Below are 20,653 nucleotides of genomic sequence, written 5' to 3'. Positions count from 1 at the left end.
CGCGATTCTCAAGGGCAATTAGCTCCTGTAGTGATAGTTAAGGGATAATGATAAGACCTTTTATGCATAGGCAAATGGTAAGTGGTCACCACAGCTTATATACTACACATATATATGTACCATAAGAAATATCAATCATGCAATCTTGAATATTTTTAATAATCATGAACAATTTCTACAATACTTTCGCAATATTTGTAGAGAATAGTGACTTGGGACTACACTAAATATGTAAACATTTTAATAACACCTAATCAAAATGTATCGATCGTAAAATTAAATTCAAACATATTAAACATTGATTAAGCAATTCACATGTTAAATTTTGAAGATTCCAGTTTTTTTATAATTTTTTTTTATATTAATATGTTAAATTTATAAAAAAGATTATATTAATATAATTTATACCCTACAGCACTTATGCATAAAGTTGATTTCTAACTGAGAAAATATTGTTAGAATTTGATGATTTTGTATTAATGTTACTATGTTTTAACAAATCTCATTATTTAATAAAGAAGCATTACACCTTCTTATTAATTGTCAACCCGAAAAGAACCGGAGCATAAAATTTATCGAGTTTTTATTGTCAATTTATACATATTTATTAATATTATAAAATGTGAAAGTAACTCTGTTTGTCTGTAGCTCTTTCACGACCAAACCGCTGAACCGAATTTGATGAAATTTTGTTTTGAAGTAACTTGAAATCCAAGAAAAGACATAGGTTATTTTATTTGCCATGCCATGTGACAACTAACACACTAAAACGCGAGCAAAGCCAGGGGCGACTTCTAGTGTTTACATATATTTAATATTACAGGAAAATAGCCAGGAAGCGATCGTTTCATTCCCAAGGTGTGCTGTCAACATGAACTCGTGATATGTAAGACTTTTGCACACGACTGTTCTTTAATATATTTTTTTAATTGTCAGTAGAGGTAATAGGCTATTTGACTGGTTTTGAAAATCCATTTCATATTATTTAGTGGAAGTTAAGGAACCCAGTAAAAGTTGTGTTTTTTATTTCTAGTACAGATTTGCCGAAAAATATCATATTAAAAATTCCATATTTAAATAGCACGCAAAAACGCTACTCGGACAATATGGCGCCGCAATGGGTTCGATGACGTCACTTTCTTGTAATTTAATCTGTGGTACATTTAGTAGAAAAGCAAAATTTAGAAGAAAGTTACTTCATCATAAGCCCTGCCAATCAGAAGCGTTTTGTGTCACGTGACAAACGGTTAAAAATTTGCATTTTTATTGATGGATTTTTTAATAAAATAAGTATTATTTTCAACTTTCGTTAGCAAACAACCATTATTAAATCCATAATGATTACAATAATTCTCAGTTTATTTTACGTATTGTCAAATTGTTTCATATTTGAATGCTTTCTGTAATCCTATTGTAAAACCGTATACTTACCCCAGAACAGAGTTGCTGTGTTATAGATTACGTCAATAGCACCTCTTCTGTAACAACAAACACAACAACAGCCTGGAAATTCCCACTGCTGGGCTAAAGGCCTCCTCTCCCTTTGAGGAGAAGGTTTGGAACATATTCCACCGCGCTGTTCCAATGCGGGTTGGTGGAATGCACATGTGGCAGAATTTCTATGAAATTTGTCACATGCAGGTTTCCTCACGATGTTTTCCTTCACCGCTGAGCACGAGATGAATTATAAAGACAAATTAAGCACATGAAACAGCGGTGCTTGCCTGGGTTTGAACCCGCAATCATCGGTTAAGATGCACGCGTTCCAACCACTGGGCCATCTCGACTCCTTCACGACTTCTGCAACACGTATCGCATTATCATCATCATCATCAGATCTTTCCAAGACGTGGTTGTGGGATAGTGTGAGTGTACCGAGTGACTGGTCAGGCACTAGAGCGCATATCTAATGGTTGCTATACTAAGCGAGTCGTATCGAAATCAGCAAATACTTTATTTTTTTAACAAAGGGCCAAGAAATTCAGCTGACTCAATTGGATCCATAAATTCCCTATCGATAAGTAGGTACATCAGTTTCCTCCAAAGTGTTCCAGACACTAGAAGTTCAAAACACAAATTAATTTCTAGTTGACTGCACACTTTGGGAATGAGAAAAACGCCTCCAGGCTAATAACAAAAATATATTTGTATTATTATTAAAAATATATATTGTATATGTAATATGATATAAAAAAAATTGATCCTGCTCAGTTTCTTTCGCCGGCTCTTCTCAGGTCTGAGGTGTTAAATTCCGGACTGGTGGCAGATTTTTTGTCTATCAATAAAAAAGTGTAATCACTTCTATTTTGAATAAAGATTTTTGACTTTCACTTTGAAATGTCCTGGGATCTGGTCCCTTATACTAATAAAACATTATCGCTGAGTTGTTAGAAAATAGCAAAAATATTGTCATTCACAAGGAAATACTAAATTTGCAACTTTAGCGCACATTTCGGGGCTATATAAAAATGCCACAAACCATTCGCTTAAGATGCAAAGGTATGACCTTATGGTGATGGATGTACTGATCGGGTTATCTGGTGGTAAGGCCTCCCCTGGTATATACTTACAGTTATGTCTAAGTTCAAACCATTTTCAGTACCATTTTTTTATTTTTTATTAATAAAAAGAATTAATAAATTGTTCTGTAGCTGCAAATATTTAAAACTACCAGTTAAAGATAAAGTTTAATACAAAATGTTTAAAATAATTTCATAAAGTGCTTCTAGGTATATGCCAATTCGATTTGAGTACTTACATTTACATTTTGACATGGCAGACAGAATGAAATGACAAGTACGATTGAATTGATGAATGAGTTTTATATATCTAACGTCTGAACAAAATAATAAATATGTCCGCAGAGCTGACTCAAACAAATCGAGCATTAATGAGATTGCGCAACTAAATCTGGATCAATGCGTAAGATCGTATCGCGTACAAGCTTATCGGCGGTCGTGCGCATGCGCTTCGACGCCAAGGTCGCAATTTGTGACCTTACCATAGAATTTGTATTGCGAATATTCGTAGAAGATTAATGAACTTTTTTGCAATTTAGAAAGTTGAAATCAAACTTGAATGCTATCGGGTACTTCATAATATTCATACAATTTAAAATTTACTTGTGGTAGGGCTTTGTGCTAGCCCGTCTAGGTAGGTAGCACTCACTCATCAGTTATTCTAACGCCAAATAACAGTACTCAGTATTGTTGTGTTCCGGTTTGAAGGGTGAGTGAGCCAGTCTAACTACAGGTAAAAGGGACATAACATCTTATGTACGTACCCAAGGTTGGTGGCACATTGACGATGTAAGGAATAGTTAATATTTCTTACAGCATCATTGTCTATGGGTGATGGTGACCACTTACCATCAGGTGGCCCATACGCTAGCCCGACAAATTATACCATAAAAAAATAACAATGTATATTTTTAATAACACAATTTAAAGTTTAGGATAAATTTGAGAGACAGTGCTGAGGCTGTTACTTGAAAGCCAAATTACATAGTAATGTATATACTTCTTGACTTTGAAACTCGTTTTTTTATAGCTTGACTTTTTAGACTAATGTATCTGGTAGTCTAATATAAAACGATAAATTAATTAGTCGATACTCGTTTCAGACACCTCAGGGTCTTCCATCAAAAACATAAAATTGCAACGATCGTGATTTAGTGAGATTGACTATAAATATATTAATTAGTATGAGAGCCGAGACGGCCCAGTGGTTAAAACGTATTAATCTCAATCAAATGCGTGTTCAAACCCGGACAAGCACCACGGAATTTTCTTTTGGTTTATCACATTTGTGTACATATTGTAACCTTATAGTTATAGTATGATTGGACTTATGGCCCAATCTCGGGGCCTCTTAGCAAATTCTCTTTACATATTTTCTAACACAATGCAATATTTTTCATGATAGTTATTCTTCACCAATTTTAACTATAGTCGGATTCTACCAGGGGACTAGTTGCCTAGTGGATAATCTAGCCCTAGCCCGGTCTGATTCACTTGAAATTAAGCATAATTACTTTCGACGTAGGCGGTTACTAAGAAAGATTTATTGGACATTTCAAGCTCAAGGAAGGAGTAACTTTGTGTAATTAATCTTGTTCAATTATATTTATTTGTCACAAATATCTTGTTTGGTGGTGAAGAAGAATGCTCTAAGGAAATTATCTACTATTATGCATCAATAACAAACCTCCATTACAGCCAAATGTAGTATTATCCAAATACAGTACTGAGTACATAGAAGCAAGGAGGACTTAGTCCAGATAGCTGCAGGGACTCTACAGGTTGTAACTTTCATTAATAAGTTTAATATCGTGGTACAAAACCAATAGTCATCACCATATCCTGTAGCGAAAAAGTTTTTGAGCATAACAACCCTTCAGAAAGGTATTCGGGCTCTGAAAGTAAATCGGGTTATGTGGGTCTCCAAACCCCAGTGGTTAGAAGCTTACTACTGCAATGGCCGTCCTTGGCACGGATCGGAGAGGCTGCGGGGTCGTGTCGATATAACGCATCCGAGGCCCCTCCCAGCCAGCAGGCACCTATGTTAAGGGCACACATTATGCAAAAAAAAAAAACTTGTACACTTATGAGTCAGTGACTTTGACACAAATATAACCTACATCTGCGGCACTGGCTGATTTTATGTTTTATTTATGATCTCATAAACTTCGGTTAAACTTGAATTTATTAAGTTCCGTTCCAAGAGAACTTCCACCCAGAGGTTAAATATTGTTTATTTATTAAGTAAACAAACAAGGTAACGATCTCACAAAATAAAATTAATCCTCAATAAATTCGATTAAGAAATATTATAAATAAAAGCATTAACGCAGCTTTATTATCTTAATGTAATATTAACAAATTAGGTAACTATGTACAGTTATTGAGGTCAGGAAAATTATGTAAAGCAAGGTAAATGAAGTAAACTTGCTCAAGAAAAAAAGTAAGAATCCTCAAGATGACTACTGCTTATTTGTATTTTGGCATTTTGTATTTGATTTTGATTATAATACTAAAAAATAATACAAGTGTAAAGGAGCACTTGTTTATGTTTATTTTAAATGTTTAATCTTAGAGTTTAATATTGTTTTACATAGTTATGAAACGACTCATTTTATTTAATATGTGTCTTGTATTATTATTAAATATCAGTAATGAGTATAACATTGAGAAAATATTATAGGTTAACCTATGAAGACTTCTGCGAAAGGATTATTTCAAGGAGTGTTACAAAGTTTTAATTTGTTAATTGTTGAAATGCCAATATTTCAACTTTCGCACCGTTTCGGAAAGCAGCGTCACGCGAGAAGAAATGACATGAAAATCATTTATTTCAAACAAGATTTATAAGGAGGTTAGTATGCACAATTACTTCTCTTAATCATCTGCGAAGGAAATTGAGATTGAATCCAAACATCTGAATCCAAAAAGGTTTTATTTTAATGAGCAATAAGATTTATTGATTAACTGTGTCCTTATAAAAAGTTGTATAACATAACTTGTTTTTCAAATAATAAGGTTTTTAATTATTGTTTATGTAATAGTAGAGTTTAAATGTTTGATAAAGTCAAGGATGGATAGGTTTTTAATATTTCATTCTATGCTTGGGTAAAATTAAAAATGCCTAGTTCATTACAGAGTTGTAATTTGTATTTGCAATTTGAGAATGAGCCAGCAAGTTTACAAGCTTATAGACATCAGTCACTAATCTTATCGTAGTTGAGGTTGTTTGTACCCGCTTGCCCTATATATACCTATTTTCGGCATTAGTCTAAATTATGTTGGTGATTTGAATTAATAAATCGCGTTATCCATACATTAATATTAAATGGCTTTGAGTGCGTATTTTACCGTTGCTAGTATGACGTCAACGAGATGACCACCTAACATAATATTTGAACCTATTTGTAAAATATGCCGGTCTTTGAGCTAGTTTAACTGTCATTTCTCTGGTTATATATGTCTTTAGCAACCTTGGAAATTTTTACGGTTGCCCGTTTCAATAGCCATTCCATTAAAAATGCCTCGGGCATGGCCTTGCTGGAATTGGAACGATCATAGGTGAATAGGTTGACATATAATATCAACTTGTATATTATTATTTAATATTAATATTGATTCTTTACATATCTAGATTTGTTTTGAATGTACAGATTGTTATTCCGTTTTCACTGAGAATAAATTGTTTTTATTGTTATATTATGAGTTAGCAGACAGGTGAAGGAGTTACGCAGTGGCGTAGCTAGGTGAGGTAGGGCCCCGGTGCATAGAAAAAGAATCGGGCCCTCACTCCCTCTTTCCCATCTCTCTTTAACTAATGATTACCCTTTAAAATTATAGATACCAAATAAGAAATCTTCTGCGCAGGGTCGTGATTTTAGCTACAGAAGTTTAAGGTTTAGTTTAGAGGGCCCCCTGAACTCCGGGGCCCTGGTGCACTGCACCTCCTGGCCCTACGATAGCTACGCCACTGGAGTTACGTGAGGATATTGGTCATCATTGCTCAATGCCCCATTGGTAATGTAAGGAACGGTTAATATACAAACGTTGAGATCTATGACGTTATGTCCTTTGTGGCTGTATTAACGCCAGCTCACCTTTAAAATCCGAACACAGGATTACAAAGTATTACTGTTTGATGATTAAATGTTGAGCGGGTGGTACATACCCAGAGGAAATTACAAAAATGATTGCCACCAAGTAAGGTGTTAAGTTTGTTAAGCTTGAATGTAATTTATATTTTTTTTTTTCAAATTCCCTGAGAATAGTACGAAATTGGTGAAAATGAATGAAAATATAATCTACCGAGTTCCGGTAAGCAGCTATAAGGGACACTAGTCAATTACGCTGGTTATTATAATGCACACCAATAAAAATATTTATTTGTTTATTTATTTAAAAATAGTTATTTTCTAGTTCAACACATTTATCAGTAACATAACAATATATTATTATATTTAATAGACCGACTTGTTAATTAAACATAAAGTATAACGTATAACACGCATAACCATTGCAACATGTACCTAACATATGCATTTAACGAATATGCAAGTGCTCGCTCAAAGCCCATAGCGAATATTGTCAGTGGGCGAGTCACGTCGCGCACGCTAACAGCCGACCATTTGTCAAAACGGACGTGGGCCTGTATGTGACCTACTCTTGTATTAATAAGATTATATCCAACAATTCCGAATTCGCTCGACTTAGAGGCGTTAATTATACTTTGCATATAAATATAGGTTAAGCTAGGATCCTGAATGGGTGAACGTCTTGTATGACTAATGCTTTCAATGTCACGTTGTTGCGTATCGATATATTTGCATTAATCATGATAAATAAGTATATTACTTTTATTATACTGCGTCAAAATTTAAGACACATTTTAACATTAGCATCGCTCTTGTTGGTTGATTCTCTAAACGTTATCCGCGCAAATCCGAGAAATACCGGCGACATGATCAGTGGACTCTTGTTTGTTCATAATATCTGCTTTTAATTAAAGATAATTGCATTTCCATATATATTTATTTACAGATATCATTTATAAAAGTATATGATAAACTTTCAATTTTTTTTTATATTTACATGTATTTTTTTTCATTGAAGAGATGGCTAATAAGTCCAAACATTAATTATAGGTATATCAAACAATTTATTTTTAATTTTTTGTTTTTGTATTTTACAAACATTGTTTTACTTTCTTTTCTTTGTTTAATCCTAAACTTTCTTTATTTTAAAGTATGTTTCAATTCAATTGTTTTGTAATTTATTTTTTTACTTATCATTTATCGTTTCCTCTGCCCAATTTATTCTCGAATTGTGGCTTATTTTACCTCTTAGAGAAACTTCAGATACCCTTTTCCTATTTTTCTATCTTCGAAATGCCTTTTATGTAGATAAAGTAGCTTTATAATAGAGAAATATAAAAAATAAGCATATTTATTACAGCAAAAGGTATCAAATATATATATTAAATTTAATATTTTGCGACAATACTTTTTATAAATTCTGCCGTCGTTTCGACACAGTTGCACTTGTCGTGGTCACGAACTGACAGTCAGTGGGCTTGGTTTTGTCAAGACATAAAAATAATATATGAAATAACATCAATATATAAATATGGAAGTTGTATCTATTGTTGTATATTTACATAAAAATCTATATTATTCGTTTTAATTAATACCTTTGATCTTAAACAGAAAAAAATACAATACTGACCTTCCGACCCTATGACCTCAGCTGCTAATAATACCTTGTCTTTGCAGTATATATTTCATTTAAAACAATCACGGCGGATTTTTTCTGTTGCGACCTAAATTTCCTTGAGTTTAAACTGTTCAATTCTTTAACGGTCTTTTCAAGGCACATCCGTCTTAAACGTGGGAATCATATTGTCATCCCGTACAAGATCACTAGCGACTCGCCCAATCTTCGCTTGGGTACAACATTGATGCTTTATTTCCGTAAGTAACCTTTCATGGATACGAAAGATCCACATAAAATCGACGTATACCATAAACGCTTCTACAAGCGCGGTTGAATTGTTATTTAAAAGGATTGTATTAAATGAAAAGCTAGTTTGGAAAGCAGACTCTACTGATTTGAATCTTTAAGAAACACACTAGTTATTATTTTCCAAAATCAAAGTTCATTCAATTAAATATAAAAAAAGAATTATACAATATAACCTGCTCGCAAAGTTAACAAGTTGTTAGCTTTTAATCCTCGCCCAAGTATCAACATATGTCGGAAAAGCCGGAAATAATCCCAATTCTACGCTAAGGGCTCCTCTCCTTTTGAGGGCGAAATTGGGAGCATATTACGCTGCTCCAATGCGGTTTGGTGGATTCATATGTGATAGAATTTTTAGTAATTAGTTGGAATTAGACTCAGGTTTTCTCATGTTTTCCTTCACCATCGAGCAGGAAATGAATTGAAACACAAATAAAGAACCTGAAAATTTAGTGCTTGTCTGTGTTTGAACACGCAATCATCGAAGAGATACGTTATAACTACTGGACTTAAGTATCAATACTCTTTATTCCTGTGTTCTGACAAAGTGAGTGAGTTAGAGTAATAACAACAACAACAGCCTGTAAATTCCCACTGCTGGGTAAAGGCCTCCTCTCCCTTTGAGGAGAAAGTTTGGAACATATTCCACCACGCTGTTCCAATGCGGGTTGGTGGAATACACATGTGGCAGAATTTCTATGAAAATTGTCACATGCATGTTTCCTCATGATGTTTTCCTTCACCGCTGAGCACGAGATGAATTATAAAGACAAATTAAGCACATGAATCAGCGGTGCTTGCCTGGGTTTGAACCCGCAATCATCGGTTAAGATGCACGCGTTCTAACCACTGGGCCATCTAGAGTAATTAAGGGTTGTTATTTAAAAACAAAAAAAAACTAATACGGAATAGATTTAATTTAATAAAAAAATGCATGGACAAACTCACTGCTTCTTTTTTGTTATCTATTAGTACGTCATGCATCGTGAGAAAAGAACGATTGATTATTTGGGTGGTGAAGATTAAACTATACTTATACGCAAATGAGTACCTACACATAGAGTACAACGTGACGGTTGAATTGATTGCTGCCATTATTTTGAGAATATAGATTAGATTAATGTTGTCGTATCATTAATTAAATTGACCTTATGAGTATTGGAGTTGTTGTTACGGATAAGTATTTTCTACTGTCGTTTCATTATCCATGTCTATATTTATAATTGGTGGTGATCTACTTGGTGGTAGGTTTTTGTGTAAGCCCGTCTGGGTAGGTACCACCCACTTACCAGTTTTTCTACCGCCAAATAACACTACTCAGTATTGTTGTGTTCCGATTTGAAGGGTGAGTGCGCCACTGGGTGGGCCACTTAATGTTAACTTGAGAACTAACATGTTATGTATGTCCCATATGCCGCTAGTTACACTGGGATACCCTCAAACTGAACACAACAATACTTAGTATTGCCACCACCAAGGAAAATAAGTAAGGTTATCTTTACTTTCGAAATATTTAAAAATATTAAATACGCACATTTTTTTTTAATTAATCGTACTGTTTTATCTATATTTCTTAAAATGGTTTACATGACATGATGTTTTTTTTTAAATAGGTATGTCCTTAATAACGAGACAAAGGTGTAAAATATAAAGTCTTACAGTGAAATGTAACACGATTATATATTTATTCATTTATTTATTTTAAATATTATCTTGATAAGCTGTCTTTATAATTGACGGAGGATAACTTCTTTTACAATATGTAATTGGTCGATTTTATTGAAATGCAAAAAGATAGAATTACAAATTACGAAACATTTCAGTTACACAGCGTGTTATAATAACTATACATACATATATACTGGCTGGCTGGTGAAATAAGAATATTATTTATTTTTCCTAGAATTCATTCATTCCAATTACCCGACACACTCACCACTCGGCAATATCCAAGTTAAACCGTCCAGTGATAACTAAAACATTCAAAAAATAATCAATACTTGTCCAGCCGTTTAATAAGATTCCAATGAGATACACGTAAGGATTAATTTTATATACAAAGATTACCAATTTCTGTAATACATTGAGCATAGCGAATCAATCAAACGTCATATTATTCATTATCTGGTTGCCCAGTAAAAGTTTAAACATTTAAAACTAGGAAGTAAACCTCCGCTAGCTTGTGTGTGTAGCTAAGCTTGTGTGTTTAACGGAAGAGAAGTTGACTATATGGAACTGTAAATACACATGGTTTTAGCTTGAAAGGAATAAAACAACTTACGTTCGCTACTTCGTGTTGCTTGAAAGATGATCGTGAATTCTGATATATTGTAGAGATTCGATTTGTTTGATTTCGAAGCACAGCTTAGTCTAGCTGGAGCTTGAATAACCTTACGTCAGCTGTGAGACATTCAGTCATTGGTTAAGAATGACCATCATGCGTGGACGCCAATTGAAATGTTGCTGTAATGATCCCCTGAACAATTTCGTTCAATAGTCATTCCTACGGGAGACTACGAACACGGACACAGGTGTGCTTTATATTTCCTCAATCTCATTATCCGATTACACGGCTACCTTATATGACCGGAAACATTTTAGGAGATTTTATAGATTAAAGCATCTAGTAATTATATCACATCTAATCATAATACTCATATATTACAACAAGACTGTATAAATGACGCTAAAATAAGAAAACAGGTTCCATAGCGATTATTGAACATGTTACAATTAAAGGGTTCCAATCCGCAACCAGTTACATTAAAATAAATTAAGAATATCTTAAATTACTTCATAAAACGCGTAATGGTTTAATTGCATTATACTTCACCATATATATTTGTTTTTAATTAAACGTTTCACTTGACTACTACACGAATTTTTGTTTAAAATTACGTCATTTAATATTTTAAAGTCGAGATGGCCCAGTGGTTAGAACACGTGCATCTTAACCGAACATTGCGGGTTCAAACCCAGGCAAGCACCGCGGATTCATGTGCTTAATTTGTCTTTATAATTCATCTCGTGATGAGCGGTGAAGGAAAACATCGTGAGGAAACCTGCATGTGACAAATTTCATAGAAATTCTGCCACATGTGTATTCCACCAACCCGCATTAGAACAGCGTGGTGGATTATGTTCCAAACCTTCTCCTCAAAGGGAGAGAAGGCCTTTAGCCCAGCAGTGGGAATTTACAGGCTGTTGTTGTTGTATATTTTTTTGTATATGTTAAAAGTTAGCTGTTTAATTCAAATTCTCCCAACACTCTCCATATCACGTTGCATAGAATAATATACTCTTCCAAAAATGTATAGGCACTGTAAACGTAGTCAATGTATTGCATAGTTTACATATTGTTTTTACAAAATTTCTAAAACATGATTTTTTTTATAACCCAAAGAAAAAGCCTATGTAAAGATATGTCTTTGCTTTTCTTGAAAAATACAAAAACTGGTTACTGTTAAATTTTTAACGACTTCTTCAACAACAATTTTAAAAAAGTTTAAATTTTAATTTTCTTACATGACCTCAAAAAAAAATGTTTTACTGTGATGTAATTTCAAAAATGTGGATTTATCAACTGGTTTTAATGTGATATGTTCGTAACATCAATGTCTTTGCTGTAATTAGAGCATTTTTATTTTTGTTTAGGCCTACACTCACGTTACGCAAATATTATGACACAAGAGTAATATGTTCAAGCAAGTGTTACTCACAATAAAATCAACTGCCGAATTTGAAACTTTGAATAAAAAAAAAAAAAACTAAGGCTAGTTATTGAGGAATCTACAAATTGAGAATATGCAAAAATAGTTTAAGTATCGTTTCTATTAATTGTTCTGTAGAGCTATTCTGCAAAAACAGTCGAATCGATTACGTACGAGTAATTTCAAAAAGTGCGAAATTGAACGCAATAACATTTTTGTTAAGGATGGACTAATTAAAATAGCATATAGTCAGTAGTCACTTTTCAACATTTCTCTTTCTGTTAATATTAATCGAGTTTGTGAATTTATTTAATCTATAATTTCAAAGATATTATAATTGTTTGTTTCCCAAATAAATTAAGTTCACACGGGATAGGAAGTGAGTTCTTATAGGATGTGACTGCGGTTTTGGTATTTAAGAAGTGATCTCATTGTTCACACGTGTTAATAGAGACCACGATCTAATATAACACCGATCACTTCATTTTTGATCGCTTTGTTGCGATCCCTTCACTTGTATTTTGGACATCCTGTTCACGTTTCGTGAGGCTAGACTGCCTGAGCTATGATTCAGTTCGTGTCGTAACGAATGAATCAGCCATTGATGGATTTTATCAGCAACTTGATTTGCCTACGAATGATTTGTAATAAGATAATTTGCATATCTGATTTTGTCTCGTTAAATGTATAATAAGGATAATAAGATTAGTTATGAAGCCAGAGAGATTAAACTTATCTGATTTGTAAAAAATAATATAGTTGATTTAATCAAAACGCGTTTATGTCTATATAACTTCAGATTAAGATTACAACCTGAAAGAGATCATGTCATGCCGAGTTAGCAAAATATTGCGCATGTGTACACAAGTTGAGATAATTTATAACACATTATTATTCAAACACAGAATATTTTTCTTAATAAGATACGATATTTCCCAGCAGGTTAAGTAGCGCGCTATTTTTACGTTTATATGTTGTAATAATTATCGACGACCCCTGTGGTCGACTAGTATGTACAGCGAGGTCCTGGGTTAAAAAAAACAGGTCCATTAGTTTTCTATGTTGTCTGTGGACGAGTCTGGGTATTAGTGGTACCGTCGTTACTTCTGATTTTCCACAACACAAATACTTTAGCTACTAACATTGGGATCAGAGTTATGTATGTGCTGTTGTCCAATGCTTATTGAGTATAAATCTTTATTAACATAAGAATTAACAACATTAAATGCTTAAATATATATATACAAATATGAACTAAAACTAGTTACTGTATAAATCTTGACCGCGTGGAATGGTGGCAAGAATGCTAGCAGCATTTCCCCGTTGAACCAGCCCTCCTGTCACCAGTGGAGGCAATGAGGCGAGGTGTTATACTTTTGATGAAGCTTTTTGCACCACTACTCCAAGGGCCAAGCGTTTCGACAGCAAATGAAACAAAAAAGTAATTAGACATAATACACGAATATTTAGTTATATTTTTGGCTTCAGCTTTTTCCGCAGCGGCACCGGCTAGGGATGTCGGAAATGCAATAAAGTATCGATATATATTGTATCGATAATTTTTGAATATATCAATATCGATATTGATATTTTTATTTAAAAATATCGATATATCGATATATCGGTGTGATAGGAAAAAAAAATTATTTGGCCTAATCTACTTCAATCATCTTACATTACTAGATAAATACTAATCAATAGACATCATTTTTAAATTTTTTAAATCAAGGACAACAATAAAAAATATTAATTATTTATTAATCAAACCAATATTTATCTGATACAGACATAAGAAAAACTCTTTGATTTACATGCTCGGCTGTAAGCCGACTTCTGTTATTGGGTACTGCGAGATTTACAGCAGATGCCACTCTCTCTGAGGAAACCGAGGACGCAGGCGATATCAAATACTTTAGAGCTATGTCGGAAAGGACTGGAGTAAAATGACGACAATCAAACCAGAATTTTGTAGGATTCTCTTTTCTGGGTATTATAGGCTGATCTAGATATTGCTTTAGTTCGCTAGGCATACCATCACAGGTTGAAAGTAAACTGGAGGTTGCTGCAGCAATATCTATCATAATTTTTTCATGTCCGGACCACAACGACGGCGAAGAATTTTCTGAATTTGGAATTATGGTAGTGGTTGTGGGTCTGAGTTCAGGCGAAAGTTGTCCTCTACGTCTATGTTCTAAACGTATTTCTTTTGACAATGCGGTTATTGCAGTGGAAACAGCTAGTGCTGAATTAAAATGAATACGCTTAAAGCGAGGGTCTAAAATTGTTGCTATAGCAAGATGTAAATGTCGCTCTAGTGGTTCTAGTTTGGCAATAACTAAGTTGAGCAAACTCTTCTGAACAGCAACACCAAATTCAGTGAAAGGTTTTACTTCTTCAAGTCCTTTCTGAAGTAAGTTTGCAATGGGAATCGCCAAACTAGAAGTCACGTACTGATCGCCGCTAATTTCTTCAGTAGCTTGCTTAAATGGGGTAAGCAATATTATCAGATCTCGTATGACACTTAACTCTGAAGAAGTTATCATATCAGGTGCATTCCGCCTAGTTGCTAAAATCTTAGCCACAATAGCTGATAATGTATTGAATCTTTCCAACATATCAAGACAAGAATTCCACCTTGTGCTTACTGATTGTATAAGTGTTAATACTTCTCCCTCTTTCTTTTGTCCCTCTTGTTCTGCTCGCAAATCGTCCATTGCGTTCACAGATTGTTTAAAATATGTAACAATGGCTTTGACACGATTGGCAATTTCAAGAACTGGTGCATTATCTCTTGTTGCGCCATCCACTATTAAATTCAGCAAATGCGCCATGCAAGGAATTCTTTTTCCATCTTCCAAAAATTTCTTCACTGCAGCAACCATGTTAGCACCACCATCAGTGGTAATTGATAAGATGCAATCCTTTTCTATTGTAAACTCGTCGGTAATATTTTCAAAGCATTCTTTTATATAATCAGCTGTGTGCGCCTGCAGGAAAGAAGACCAATATTAGTCCACTTTATTAAATTTATTATAATTAACTATTTATTTTATTTTTTATAATTTGATGCATTTATTTTATACTTTACTTACCTGATACATTCTTCGTGCTGTCAATGTCACCATCTCATGCTCAGGAGTGCAGTTATTAGCTGTGTTAAGAAAATGTGCTGTCACTACGATGAAACTTCGTGTCGAGTTAGTAAGAGTTAATATATCACTTGTTAAAGCAATATTATTTATCTCACTTAATTTTTGTTTTAAAATGGCTTTGGTAGTGGCGTATCGTTGTTCCATGAGGCCAGTTATCTGGAATGAGAAATGAATAATAAAATAACATTTAAAAATAAAAAGGATAAGATAATAATTTAATATTATAGTTCGCTTACAGTAGTTCGTGATGGAATTTTATAGCGTGGACAAATGACGCTCATAAATCTTTTCAATCCTGATTTTTCTACACAAGATAGAGGCATGTTGTCTTTGCAAATCATGTAGATCAAAGCTTGATTTATTTGGCTAGTTTTATGACCCCCTGCTAAATTGAGAAAAATAATAAAATTAGAACATCCTCATAGAACTAAAATGTAAACAATACAGTAATCTAATATAAAAAAAAAATACCTTCATAGCTTGAACTTCTTTCAAACATATCTATGAGTGTAGTCTGTTTCCACAAGTCTTTACTCTGACCATCTTTGGAGGATTCAGTCTGAAAAAAATTATTGAATATTTTGTATATATTTCATTACACTTGTCGTCATAAATAGTATTAAGGTTAAGTGAAAACACCAAAATTTTAATTTATCGATATCGATACTTTTAGTAATTACACATCATTAGTTGACTGGTTATTGGTTATGAACAATTGATATTTAGATTCTAAAGCTACGTTTGATCTTTCACAAATAAAATACTTACACCAGTATCATCGTAAATCGCAATTTCAGACAATTCCATGAAGTTATTTTCTATCTCAGCAGGTTTATTAGTATTGGTAATAGTTGAATTAGTAGACGAAACAGGTGAACTAGTTCTTGTTCTTGGTGTAATATTCACTTCACTTGACCTTGAGTTTTTATTTTTAAGTTGCAAAAACGCATGGTGATGCTTATTTTTAAGATGTGTAGATAAATTCGTCGTATTGCCACTGGTTTTATATATTTTCCCACACACATTACATGAAACGTTTTGTCTGTCTATTTTTTTGAAAAAGTTCCATACAACACTAGACATGACTGGAATGCTCGAATTATTTTGTTCACATACGTGAATTAATTATTGATTTAATTAGTTAGATTGTTTGAGAACTATAATCAACTCAAATGCAGGCAGAAATACGCTCGCGTTGAGGTTATAATACGGATAACAGACGGACGGATAGTTGAAGCACAGACACTGACACCGAAATGACATTGACAGACAGAGTTGCCAACTTAAAAGCCAACTTAAGTACCAAATTAAAACGCAGTAAATCAAGTCGACCAAAGACAAAAAAAATGTAATTTGTTAAAAAATGTTAGTATAAAAAAAGTATTCTTTTTTAGGATTTTTTAATTATAAAAAATATCGATTTTTATACCTTTTCAATACTCGTAATTTTATATCGATATCTCGATACATCGAAACATTAAATATCGCTCAAAAATATCGATACATTGAAAAAATAATATCGATATATCGATGTATCGATATTTTTTCGACGAGCCTAGCACCGGCTCTTAACATTGTTTCTCGGATATGAGATGGGGCCAACGTGTCAACACATGTAGCGTCCCACACAAGGGCCCGACCTCGTTCCCAGGGAACCAATGTTAATCCATCAGGTCTCTTACCATCATCACGACTAATTCCACGAGGCTCAGTAAGAGCAGGAACGTCGATGGTGGCAAGAGCCCTTTTTATTATGTCATTAATTTATCATGCTTATTTATTTATTTGTTATACCTACGAATAACTCCTACAAACATTGCAATAAATATTAATTATCTATGCGTTATGTATTATAGGTATTTTAAGAATCATCAATATTTTTAAGGTTTTATATAATTTGAGGTTAGATAAATAATTGTACCGTGGACTAAATTAATATTTATTATAGGTATATAATTAGTGACGGCGTGTTGACGTGATACGTATAATTATAATAAGAGCATAATGAATAATAAATGTCGAATGATACGGTTATGACTTAATGTACAGGCAAGGCGCACAATGCAACCGAGGCAAGTAGAAAATTGCTAAATATTACGCCTTATAAATCGTTATTTATGTGAGTCAGTAGAAATGATTACTAAGCTATGACACAAAGCACAAATTCAGTTTACGTGTGTAATTATAAAATAAACAACATTAGTAATAGTAAAGAATGAGGCATCGATAGACAAAGCGAAATGTCAGCGGGTAAACATTGAAACAATGATAACAGACTCATTATTTACCGTCATCACAATAATAGGTATATTTAAGATTTTTAACTTTGCCGTTTCGCAAATTCAAATCGTTTATAAAAATACATTGGTAAAAAAGGCGTATTACTCGATACAAAAATTTGTAGATGATAAAAAACCTGTTGACTTCCACGGAGGATATATTAAATAATTGTATTAACTAACATGACTTTGTATTTTTTAAATGTTGAAAAACTACTGAGTTTCTTGCCAGTTCCTCTCGGTAGAATCTACTTTTCGAACCGGTGGTAGCTTCACTTAATTGTTAATTGACGATTCAAAGTGCTTGTAAAAGCCCACTTGAATAAAGTTTATTTTGATTTTGTGTAAAATAAAAAAAAATCATACGTATTTGATTCGAATTTTATAGCATTTTCAAACATTTCAATATATATGTCCACTGGTGTCTGCTGTCTGTCGGTGGCTTTGGTGGTTAATTCGACATATGATTATTTGAGCAAAATGGGTTTGCAAGTCACCATCGCATTCGAGACGCTTGTCAAATAATTACGGCTCGCGTTGCCATGACACCTACAACTCCATTCGGGGTGACCTGCTCTTAAAAGTAAAAGTAACAGCCTGTAAATTTCCGAAGAGAGGGTTTGGAACATATTCTACGACACTGTGGAACAGTTCTGTATGTTAGTTATGTAGCTGATCCAATGCGGGTTGGTGGAATATACATGTGGCAGAAACCATAATTCATCTCGTGCACGGTGGTGAAGAAAAACATCGTGGGGAAACCTGCAAACCTGGTGTCTAATTTCATAGTGAATCTGCCACATGTGTATTCCACCAACCCGCATTGGAACAGCGTGATGGAATATGTTCCAAACCTTGTCCTCAAAGGGAGAGGAGGCCTTAACCCAACAGTAAGAAATTTACAGGCAGTTGTTGCTGTTGTTGTATATATTGTAATTATATGTATATACATATATGTATGTAATTATATGTGTATACATATATGTAGTAATTGTAAAATTGTAAATGCGTTTAGATAATCTATCTCTCGAAATTGTAAACTGTCGAAAGTTCGTGAATGTTTATTTGACTCATAATAAAACATACACAATTTCGATAGTTCATTATATATCGGTAACGTTAGGTTAGAGTTTACATTGATAGATTATAATCTACCGAATAATAATGAGTTATTAAGTAGTATGTTACGGTTCACTATCTTTCAGTTCACATTCTGGCGGGATAGATTATAATCTGTCTGTATTTACAATTTTACGGTGACATATATGACATATAGACGTGGTCACTACGTGACTTAGAATTATACACTTGTTTAGAATTGAAATAAAACCAATTTAATAATTATGTCGCCATTTTCGTAAAAACATTAAACATTAAACATTAACGCATTCATGCAATGATACGGGAAAATGCAAAAAAATTTTAAAACATGATCAAACTTTTAAGCAAAAGGATTTAAGAAACATTATGCGACGTAAAGTTAATTGGTTTATATTGTGATAGTTATCGTTTTCGTAAAATAGAGCCATCTGTAATAATCAAATATTTATTGGTTATAAATTACATTCGTGATATGATCAAAATGGAGCCAAGATACCTATTCTCCTGTTATTAGAAATAATATTAACAGACTAACTAAAATCTCCTTAGTTGTATTATATCATATCATAACAAACTTAAGATGTGCTGATTAATTTCATCTGAAAAATAAAATTTTTTAATAATGGAAATTATCATCCATTTGTATTTTATCTATAAAAATTAAATGTATCCCTCTCATCTCCAATTATGTTCAATAACTTCTGTACGAAAATATATTAATACACTTTTCACTCACCCTCATATAGACGTATATTTTATCTTATATTAACATTATAGATAATAAATCTTTATTTATTCATATGAGGCATATTATATGTATAATACATAATTCGATCGAATAGAAAATAACATACTACTTAATTTGACCCTGTACTACTTTTACAAGTGCGCATAACTTTGCAAAAGTTTATTTATTTTTTAAAAGAAATACGTCAATACCAAATAATATATTGAATCTGTAAATTGTTGTATTTTGGCGCGAAAGTTGATTAATTGCTGTTACTAAACTATCTTGTCAACAATTTTACTGAAGTAATTAATCCTGATTAATGATGTTTTATTTTATAATTATTTATTTAATTGGTTTATTGATAAATGAGGTAATATAAAAAATTAGTTAGGAATTTTAAATAAAATATGGTGTGATGTATTTGTTGTTACTTACGATTTTTTTATTCGTCTCAACAATGACAACGGTATTAAAGATTTATGATTTAAATGATGTTAAGAAAAAAATTATTGAATTTTGGATGTAGTTGTTTGTATTAAATATGAATGTAATATTTAAAAAAAAATTACTTTAAATACACAAATAGCACATTAATGTTACGGCGAAAGTGTTTTCCGAATTGGCAACACTGGCCAATAACGAATATATTTTTGCGTAAGTTACTATGGATTGATTTACAAGCTGAAATTTAGGTCACCTTTTGAAAGTAGTCCATCCAGATTCCGCGACAAAAAGATTTAAAGGCCATTATTCTTGTACACGACATATCCTAAAGGCTTGACGAATATGAGACGTGGGTCATGTGCCTTTTTGTTTTAGAGATCCGTAGATTGTGAAGGATTATTTGATTGATTATTATATTATTATTTTGTGTACAATATTTGTTCCTCACGGACATTTTACATTGCTTATAAAATAATTCATTGTCTGTAGTAAAGTCGTTACTTACGTCATAAATAAAGATGTCCGCTCCTTATGAGGAGGATTCATTTTCTATCAATTATTTAGCTAACTAGCTTTTATACACTGATAATTATTGTAGCAATGTTAATTTAAAAAATAATAGTACGGTACTATTAATTGCGAGTGTAAGAAAGTTTAAAAACGTTTTACTTAGATTGGACTTTTTATTTTGCCAAAATAGTTT

At 32.9% G+C, this 20,653-nt stretch overlaps 1 protein-coding gene across 1 annotated transcript; it reads right to left on the bottom strand.

The window, feature by feature from the left end:
* Nucleotides 1-13,981: 13,981 nt before the first annotated feature.
* On the bottom strand, nucleotides 13,982-16,877 carry LOC124529742 (E3 SUMO-protein ligase ZBED1-like). The gene is made up of 5 exons (XM_047103644.1): nucleotides 16,165-16,877; nucleotides 15,868-15,955; nucleotides 15,633-15,781; nucleotides 15,337-15,552; nucleotides 13,982-15,231 (listed from the first exon to the last, which is right to left on the bottom strand). The coding sequence occupies exons 1-5, from the start codon at nucleotides 16,477-16,479 to the stop codon at nucleotides 14,002-14,004; spliced, it is 1,998 nt and encodes a 665-aa protein (XP_046959600.1). The 5' UTR covers nucleotides 16,480-16,877; the 3' UTR covers nucleotides 13,982-14,001.
* Nucleotides 16,878-20,653: the final 3,776 nt, after the last annotated feature.

The sequence above is a fragment of the Vanessa cardui genome, chromosome 5, assembly GCF_905220365.1.
Source record: "Vanessa cardui chromosome 5, ilVanCard2.1, whole genome shotgun sequence".
NCBI classification, from domain to species: Eukaryota; Metazoa; Arthropoda; class Insecta; order Lepidoptera; family Nymphalidae; genus Vanessa; species Vanessa cardui.
This window is presented reverse-complemented; position numbering and strand designations above follow the sequence as displayed.

What these genes read in the sequence shown, in the direction of transcription:
- LOC124529742 (XM_047103644.1), bottom strand. Translation starts at nt 16,479, where the DNA reads ATGTCTAGTGTTGTATGGAACTTTTTCAAAAAAATAGACAGACAAAAC. An exon ending in AAGAAGTTCAAGCTATGAAG is followed by an intron (nt 15,782 to 15,867) that starts GTATTTTTTTTT and finishes TTCTCAATTTAG; the next exon opens with CAGGGGGTCATAAAACTAGC. An exon ending in AAATTCCATCACGAACTACT is followed by an intron (nt 15,553 to 15,632) that starts GTAAGCGAACTA and finishes TTCTCATTCCAG; the next exon opens with ATAACTGGCCTCATGGAACA.